At 42.6% G+C, this 10,172-nt stretch overlaps 1 protein-coding gene across 1 annotated transcript; it reads left to right on the top strand.

Annotated features, from left to right (window-relative positions):
- Positions 1-4,379, top strand: LOC124151624 (cholinesterase-like). The gene is made up of 4 exons (XM_048380772.1): positions 1-61; positions 1,075-2,553; positions 3,361-3,469; positions 4,326-4,379. The coding sequence occupies exons 2-4, from the start codon at positions 1,076-1,078 to the stop codon at positions 4,377-4,379; spliced, it is 1,641 nt and encodes a 546-aa protein (XP_048236729.1). The 5' UTR covers positions 1-61; position 1,075.
- Positions 4,380-10,172: the final 5,793 nt, after the last annotated feature.

The following is a 10,172-nucleotide window of genomic DNA, read 5'->3' on the forward strand; positions in this document are numbered from 1 at the left end:
ACCGCGTTGCTGTGTACACACGTAGTGGAGCCTAGAGCACACCCGTATTGTCAGGTATCAGGTAAATTGAAACATGACATTACATATCTTTGAGTCACAGTATCCAGGTCATCATGTGATATGCCACCCCGTATAACAGCGCGTCGATTTGTACAGATAATGCAGTCTTGAGCTCAGCTGTACGGTCGGGTGTAAGGTGAGTGAGTGAGTGATTGGGTTTAACGCTGCTTTAAACAGAAATACAGTTATATCGCTGCGTGTCAGCTTAATGTTGGAGGAAAGCCCGAAGTGATGCAGGTCTCAAACGTTTACCACTTCGGTGAAACCAATGAGCACGGATATGGTGCTGACAAACCTAGAAACATAATCGAGGCGAACCGGGATTCGAACCCAAAATCGTAGTGTATTAAACACTAATATCGTAGAATACAATATCTTAATTCCTAATTGTCCCTTCTAATAGTCAGTTGATTAGACCCCAAATCATTACCCTGTCAGCCTGCACCGGTAGAAGTCATACAAAGACTATTTCTTGTCGTGATTGATTACATTTTTAGTCACCTTGACAATCAAGAAGACATACGAGAGCCCCAAAAGAGTAAGTCCCAACCATAGCGGTTTATTTCCATCTTTAGCAAATACAGGATTTAAAATCTTTATGTCAGGAAAGATCTGAACGCCTTGTTTTCCACATCTACCTACTTCATAAGACAGCTCGTGAATGCATACTACTACTACTACTACTACTACTACTACTACTACTACTACCACGACTACCACTACTACTACTAAAAATATTACCGTCTTCGCCAAGCTTTTGGTTTTGATTCCATTCATTGAACGACCTACAATTATAAAGACGGCGCCATGGAAAATTATAAAATTAACAGTTTCACTATCTTCGCATCTCAAATAGAGTGACTTAAACAAAATCATAGATAGTAGTGTATTTGGCGTAACTGTCTGGACCATTAGAATCACCTGTCATGAGCAGCGGGACAAAAATAAACTGTGAACATGACACAGGAGTGAAATTAGGTCACCAAAATCTATGAAATCATGAAATTGTTTCAGAATGTGGACAGGAATGAGGTTTGCGCTTGTGGCTTTGTTGGCGGTGTTTCAAATTGCGAGGCTACAGAAAGTGTCAACTCTAAATGGCCTTCTTCTGGGACAACGTTTGTCAGTGCTAGGCAAATCTCTTGACGTATTCTATGGAATCCCATACTCTAAGCCCCCTCTGGGCGACCTCCGCTTCAAGTACCCTCAGCCTTCAGAGTCTTGGGGACCGGAAGCTAGGGATGCACAGAAACCGACGCCATCTTGCATTCAACCTAAACATGCGTTTGTGCCTATTGAGACTTACAGACAGACCCCTGGTGATTACAGTGAAGACTGTCTTCATCTTACAGTGTGGGCGCCAACAGACAATAGTGGCCATCTAGCAGTGATGGTTTGGATCTATGGTGGGGGTTGGTATTTTGGATCCACACGACCGTATGAAGGTAAATACCTTGCAGCAGAGAATGACGTCATCGTTGTATCAATGAATTACAGATTAGGGCCTTTAGGGTTCAGCTACCTGGGGCCAGATACCATTCCTGGCAACATGGGCTTGATGGATCAAAGACTGGCTTTACAGTGGGTGAAAGATAACATTGCCAACTTTGGCGGGGATCCATCCCAAGTGACCATATTTGGAGAAAGTGCTGGTAGTGGCAGCGTAGGTCACCACTTAGTGTCACCTCTGTCACGCGATGTGTTTGACAGAGCCATCATGCAGAGCGGGACTCACATTTCTCCATGGGCTTACGCTGTGCCCAAAACAGCAAAACGAAAGATGAAGTGGTTTGCTGATCTCCTCGAATGTCCATCATCTTCAACTGATGCAGACATCTATGACTGCTTGAAGACAGCAGATGCCCAAACTATGGCTGACGTTCAGCTCGGTATGTTAGACGAAGGACTTGGATTCATACCAGTTGTGGATGGCTACTTTCTCCCCGATGACCCCACAACTCTTCTGTCCAGCGGTTCCATCAAACAGACCAGTGTATTGCATGGTTTTACTAAAGATGAAACAACACTGTTTTCGGCAATAATGTTGATGCAGATGAGAAACGTATCGACATTACCGGAAACATTGATTTTAAGTCGCCCAGAGTATGATCGTTTTCTTTCAGTTGTCTTAAAAAGATTTGCAAGTGGTAAAGGAATTCCAGAACCCCTTCGTCTGTTTTATGAAAGTCAGAAAGCCCCCTTAAAGGAGGCACACTATTTTGATGTCGTAAATCACTTGCTTTCGGATACGGAAATGAAATGTCCTCATCTTGAGTTTGACAGATTGTACTCTCCCGCTAACCCTACGTATGTGTACAGTTTTAACCACCGGCTATCAATTATTCCCTATCCACAGTGGATAGGAGCAACTCACTCCTACGAGGTTGAGTATGTGTTTGGTTTGGTAATCGATGAGACTCTAGGATGTACACAGGAGGAGGTGGAACTCAGCAGGACCATCATGACCTACTGGACCAACTTTGCCAAGTCAGGGTGAGTGAGTGAGTGAGTGAGTATCAGGTATTAGTGCGCCAAGATACTCAGTCTGATATTGTCTGCAGTCGCAACAGTCTGCAGTCGCAACACTCGTTATCTATACCTCACTCTCATGCTATGATGGCATTTTGATGCACATTTGGTTGGTTGGTTTGTGGTTAAATGCCGAACTCAACGTTATTCCAGTTATATGACGGCGGCCTGTAAATAAACGAGTCTGGACCACACAATCCAGTGATTAATATTATGAGCATTAATCTACGCAATTGGGATCGATCACATGCATCAACCAAGTCAGCGAGCCTGACCACCCGATCCCGTTAGTCGCCTCTTACGAGAAGCATAGTCGTCTCATATGGTAAGCATGGGTTGCTGAAGGCCTATTCTACCCGGACCTTCACGGGTCTTTGATGTACAGAATGTCACTTTGCACCACACACTTATACCGCATATACCTGAGTGAATGAATTTTTCATTACATCAGTGATGGAAAACAACTTTACGTCAGTTACAAAAACTTAACGTCTATAAATCATACACGCAGCAAGACGTATTTATCCTTTTAAAATAATTTTGATTAGGGGTTGGGTGTCGTTCGGGGGAGGGTATGTAACTGGGCTCTAATAACTACATGTGCACAATGTATGAAGACCATTTGTTTGTGGTAGCCCGTCATGATATTTCTGGAATATTGCTGAAAGTGACGTAAAACAACACTGACCCGATCATGTTTACATGGTACACAACATGCAGGCATTGTTAAAAACATCCTAGACGTTCAGAACATTTGACATCTATTGGCAGTGACCCTAACGCTCCTGTCCCAGTGAAGGTGGACTGGCCGGCCTCTGACAACACTGACCTCACCTACATGGCCCTTGACGTGGGCAACAACTTAGCAGCAGGACATGGGGTAGTCCATCACGAATGTGTCTTCATCAACAGGATTCTACCCATGATTACAACAGGTGCTGTTTATGATTGAATATTGAGTATGAAATGATTATTGTCATTTTTAATGTGTTTTCAGGTTATTTTTTGGTAATGTTTATTTTTAATACACAGTCGAATGGATTGACTTTAATACTTGTTTCATCTGGCCTCAAGTATATCAATTATCCGCCAAAACATATTTAGACAGAATGCGTGTAAAATATCTGCGAGTAAAGGGCAAAATAACGCTGAAAATTGTATGAATGGATTATAAATAATCAGTGATGGCATCAGGGTGTTGCGAAAAGGGTAAGCATGTCCTGCCCTACCGGTAGCAACCGAAAACAATACCAAAGTAGATCAACGAGTTTCAGGGGGTACCTTGCCTTTTTCCGTTCAAGGTCAAGTCTCATTCACATTGACAGAACCACTCCAAATTACACGTTTCCTTTATTAGCAGAAACGTTTTTGTCAATGTCCGATGAGTGAGTGAGTTGGGTTTAACGCCAATGTGCAGGACCCGCATCATTCGACCGGGTACCCATGCACTGCTGGAATAATAGATGCATTCTTACAAACATATCTTTTTGCGTTATGAAAATAGGTCAACGTTAATGACTATTAGACTGCTTATTTTATTATTAACACAAAAGAACTGTAGACAACCATACGAAATCGGGGACACGGTTCAGTTCAATAATGCACCCGCCCAGTCCCGCCAACTCAGCCAATCAGGAAACAGTAGACCGCGAGTGGGCGTGGACCATGTTGTATCATTGTGGGAATTATGCTGGATTACATCCAGGGAAATAATAAATAAAATTATTGTGTTTCAGACCCACCGGAAGGGCAGGAGTACTGCACGAGAGGATGAAAGGACAGCCGAATAATAATCAGTAAAAATACATGGAACCTGATGATTTGTATGTGTCTGGTTTAACACTCTATTAAATAGTTTATCAGTTATACCATTTTGTGTCAGCTGGGCGGAGCAGGGATATGCAAAGAAGCCCAGATCGGACACAGTTCTCGCAGCGAAGGGACGCAACTCTACATAGATAATGTGACGCCTTGTCGTATCCACCATCACCCAAACCACACCCTTATATACCTAACTATGACTGCATGGAATACATGATTTGCCTGCAATCTGTTGTCGCTCAAGGTTCTGTGCTGAGTTTACTTTAGCATACAGTGAGTGTCATGTGATCGGATGTACGAGTGTGGGTTGGGTTTAACGCCGCTTTTAACAGTATACCAGTTATATTGTGGCTCGGATGTACGAGCAGTCAACTGGCACATGCGTTATCTACTCAAGCAAGTCAACTGGTACATGTGTTATCTACTCAAGCAAGTCAACTGGTACATGTGTTATCTACTCAAGCAAGTCAACTGATACATGTGTTATCTGCTCAGGCAAGTCAACTGGTACATGTGTTATCTACTCAAGCAAGTCAACTGATACATGTGTTATCTGCTCAGGCAAGTCAACTCGTAGATACGTAATCTACTTGGGCAAGTCAACTGGTATGTACACCATATACCAGGGCAAGTCAACTGGTATGTACGTCATATACCAGGGCAAGTCAACTGGTAACTGGTCAAGTCAACTGGTAACTGGTCATATACTCCGGAACTCAGCTGGTATGTACGTCATATACTCCGGAACTCAGCTGGTATGTACGTCATATACTACGGAACTCAGCTGGTATGTACGTCATATACTACGGAACTCAGCTGGTATGTACATCATATACTCGGGCTACTCAGCTGGTATGTACATCATATACTCGGGCTACTCAGCTGGTATGTACGTCATATACTCCGAAACTCAGCTGGTATGTACATCATATACTCGGGAACTCAGCTGGTATGTACATCATATACTCGGGCTACTCAGCTGGTATGTACATCATATACTCGGGCTACTCAGCTGGTATGTACGTCATATACTCCGAAACTCAGCTGGTATGTACATCATATACTCGGGAACTCAGCTGGTATGTACATCATATACTCGGGCTACTCAGCTGGTACGTACATCATATACTCGGGCTACTCAGCTGGTATGTACGTCATATACTCCGAAACTCAGCTGGTATGTACGTCATATACTCGGGTAACTCAGCTGGTATGTACGTCATACACTAGGGCAACTCAGCTGGTATGTACGTCATATACTCGGGTAACTCAGCTGGTATGTACATCATATACTCGGGCTACTCAGCTGGTATGTACATCATATACTCGGGCTACTCAGCTGGTATGTACATCATATACTCGGGCTACTCAGCTGGTATGTACACCATATACTCGGGAACTCAGCTGGTATGTACATCATATACTCGGGCTACTCAGCTGGTATGTACATCATATACTCGGGCTACTCAGCTGGTATGTACATCATATACTCGGGCAACTCAGCTGGTATGTACGTCATACTCTCGGGCAACTCAGCAGGTATGTACGTCATATACTCGGGCAACTCAGCTGGTATGTACATCATATACTCGGGCTACTCAGCTGGTATGTACGTCATATACTCGGGCTACTCAGCTGGTATGTACGTCATATACTCGGGTAACTCAGCTGGTATGTACGTCATACACTAGGGCAACTCAGCTGGTATGTACGTCATATACTCGGGTAACTCAGCTGGTATGTACGTCATACACTCGGGTAACTCAGCTGGCATGTACGCCATATACTCGTGCAACTCATCTGGCATGTACGTCATATACTAGTAACTAGTATTATAGCTGAAATGGATAGAATTATCATTAAACCGTCCGCATGTTATCAGATATCAGCGGTCCACTGTAACTTGATAATGCCCTCATATTGCGTGACGACGGGCCATTATCACGCCCGTTGTTAGGTCACGTGATAGGTAGGGATAGGTGACGTCACGTTCAATAGTAGCGCCATCTGGTTTGTTCTATGACGTTTCCATATTTGTAAAAGTGGGTCACTGATATTTGTGTTGATTGCAATAAATGTTTCAAAATATTGTTGTTTCTTTTTATTTGGTACAAATTCCATTCATTTTAGCTATAATAACGGTAACGCTATTTTTTAGAGCATTATCATTTGAAGAAGCCCTCGGATTCTAACTATAAATAGGCTCGCAGACTTGGTTGATGCATGTCATCGATCGCAAATGCTTTGATCGATGCTCCTGATATCAGTCACTGGATTGTCTGGTCCAGACTCGATTATTTACAGACCGCCGTAATATAGCCGGAATATTGCTGAGTGCGGCGTTAAAAACAAACCAACCAATGAACCCAGTAAGGTGGCTAATGCAGGGTGCAGGACTCGGCTTATTGTATTGAGGGCTTGTATAACTCTTTGTAGTGTTTGTAGTGTACTGTATGTAAAGTTTAAAGCTAAAATGAAACATCTGAAATATCTAACTTATATGTACAAATACTTAAAACTTGACTTGGCCACACAAATAACGTTATTGTGAAACCATCACACACTTTGGTGTTTTAATTTAAATAAACCCCCCTTTACACAGGGCAGCGACCTTTGTGCCACCTTTGAGCGATCAAAAACTGGCCAGGACATACAATGGTCGCCTAAACCCAGAAAATTATGTTTCTATGTAACTGCTCTAGCAGTTGTTCAGCAGTAACTGCTCGAGTTGTGCAGCGTCTGCAATCACAATTAAACACTACAGATACAAGCCCTCTATTTATAGGCAGGCTGAGTAGGGATTACATGTTGCTCAAAGGAGGCAGAAAAGAGGCAGAAGCATTGCCATTGTGTTTCAAGGGTTGCCGTGGTCGCCGAATGGAGTCACGGCAGTCGCCACAGTCATCGTTCAATGCACGCTGTTGGTCGCCCAAAGGAGGCAGAAGGGAGGCAGAAGCATCACCCAGACTGAAGGGAAAAATTACCTGTCGACAATTGGGCGACCACTGTGCCTTCCTTCTGCAACAACGGCAATGCTTGTGCCTCCCTTCTGTCTCCTTTGAGCCACCTTTGAGCAACCAATCTCCTCGGCGACCTTTGTCCGACTGTTTTGAACATGTTCAAAAATTCACAGCGACCATGGCGTCCATGGCGATGTCTGAACCTCCTGTGTACCACCTTGGAATGACCTAGGCAACCATTCTGCCTCCTTTGAGCCTCCAACGACGACCTGGCAAATGTTATGGTCGCACACGGGAGGCACGAAGGTCGCCATCCTGTGTAGAGGCCCCACTAGTTTATTCAATGTTTACGATGCATGACAGGGCGTTGTCAGATCACTCTTCATAATGTCACATCGATGTGTTGTATGCGAGAAGACAGTCAGGAACACTTGACATGCCGTATGTTGTGATGAATGCTGTCAGTTGGAACATCAAGTTTGCGGTATTGGACGGTGCCGTTTTGTTGTTACCAAGCATGAAGTTTTGTGATTCAAATCTTGGTGGATACCTAGCTGTGATAGTGAAGGTTGCCCAGATTCCCCAAGCATGCTTCTCAAAGGATTTCTACCGGCTTGTGTACAATTTGAGGAATCGTGTTATAATGTGTGTACTCAAACTAACGGATGAATTTCATGGAAATTCAGTGTTTCGCAGGATGGAAGTTTTACCACCGCAAGACACCGCACCACCGTACATGGGTAAGTGTTACATTTCTTCAACCCAAATCAGAATAGTTATTTAATAGTCATACCTGGATCCAGAGCAGGGTGCACCGTCGCATCCCTCCCTTTCTTTGTGGAACATTCTATTCATGTTTACCTATAACAGGACTAATACCTAAATCATTTGGTGACATATATTCAACAAGGGTAACAACGAAAATGGTTCAACGAATGATTTGCATTCACGTGGCATTATGCTTTGCACTCTTACCGTTTAATTTTTTTACAAACACACCCCTTGTTTCGAAAATATACTTTGAGTATCCGCCGTAGAAATTGTTAATAACCTTCTCAAATACATTTACTGCAACATGAACATCTGTTGGGTTAGTAAAGCCAGTTAGGCCTGTTGAATACCTGTTGGCATAGTGATGTTAACATTGTTGCAGAATGTAGGTAAGTGCTCCCCAGGTTAGGCCTAATATCCCTCATGAGGTCGAGCTAGAATCTTGTCATCAACCTGTTACTGCAGTAAGTTTCGTCAGTTCTTGGAAACATTCTATATATGGAAGTGTTTACTATGCTGGATCAGTGAACATGAGCATGACAGAAAGTCGATTTTCAAGCTCAATCGAAATTCAGAGTATCGTGGACGTATAGTTAGCATCGTGGGGCTTATTTTAGGCCAAAAGGCCTAAATGATATAGATAGTATAGCTATTCCCGTATTCTGTTCAATCTGAGCTCTTTTTAAGTCTCAAATATAATTTAATTTTCGTCGTGTGTCATTGTGCACAGTACGAGTGCTTCTCTTGCATTTCCTGGAAACTGCGGTCTTGTGGCTGACCTCACATCAATTCCCTGAATTGGCGATCGTTTTGCCCTTTGCAATCTGTCCAGGTACGACAATTACAAACAGTGACAGGTATCGGTAAGGCCTAACAAAACGAGATTTGTGATTTCGATTACCCTACCGACCCTATAAAATACTTCCAACCCTAATGCTTTTTCACAAATGTGGTGGTCGGTCATGTCCGCCAATACTGCCGAAGCTACCCGAGAGCCGCAGCCCGTGCCCGGGAAGCAGCAGGACCCGGAAATCCTCCCAGCCAATCAGCTAGCCGGGAACCCACGAGGAAACAGTCAAGTTCAGAGCAATCAAAGTAAGTAGACGTCTTTCTGACCTTTCGCTTATCTTTGTTAATGTAGCTGACTCGCAATAGTGTCAACTAGTGCCACTGGTGCTATTAGCGTCGGAATAGCACCGACATGAGTTAACACTACACAAAAATAGTAACTTAAATGACATTTGCTCCACATTTTTACTTATAGATGCAAACACTGCAAGTATTGAGGGTATTATAACTGCATTTAACTTACCCTCCTTATAAATATCATATACTTGCTTTCACATGACGTTCTGTACTAAATGCGGTCACGAATAGAAATTTGCAAAGTGTGAACAAATAACATCAAATGTGACACAGTTTCCGAAAATGACACATGAATCTGTCATTAAGGATATAAATGAGTATTTTTGTCAGACTTGCGTGATGTTGTGTGGAATGGATGTACAGACATCTCGTATGGACAGAAGGGAGAGCATACCTAATATCATGGCAGTGCGTTAAAACACTTGGAATAATCTTGAAAGGCCAGACAAAAATAAAAGCCAAACAAAAGCCATACTTTTGGTGACTTATGCAAAACATATTTAAAAGTCAATTTCAATCAATCACACCCACACGCCCTCCCGTTTACACCGAACTTCATTAATTGTGTAATATGATTAATTAATGTAAGTAAAATATGAAGTTTGTAGTATGCAGAAGAAATTACCCTATTTTCATGAATGAAATCATTATTTCCCATTAAAAGTCAAGATTAAAGTAAATTTATTCAAGTTTTTCAAAAGTACATTTTTACAAACAAATCAAAGTTTAATGAAAGTATGTTACAATTTATGTCTTCTTCATGCAAGTATATGCTTCTTTGATGACCAATGGGATAAAATGTGTAAAAATAGGCCTGATTGAATTCCTACACAGAGTTATGGAAATTGAATAGGAACACATCAATGATACGTGTGGTAATACATA

Source organism: Haliotis rufescens, unplaced genomic scaffold, assembly GCF_023055435.1.
Source record: "Haliotis rufescens isolate VD_foot unplaced genomic scaffold, xgHalRufe1.0.p SCAF_33, whole genome shotgun sequence".
Taxonomy (NCBI): domain Eukaryota; kingdom Metazoa; phylum Mollusca; class Gastropoda; order Lepetellida; family Haliotidae; genus Haliotis; species Haliotis rufescens.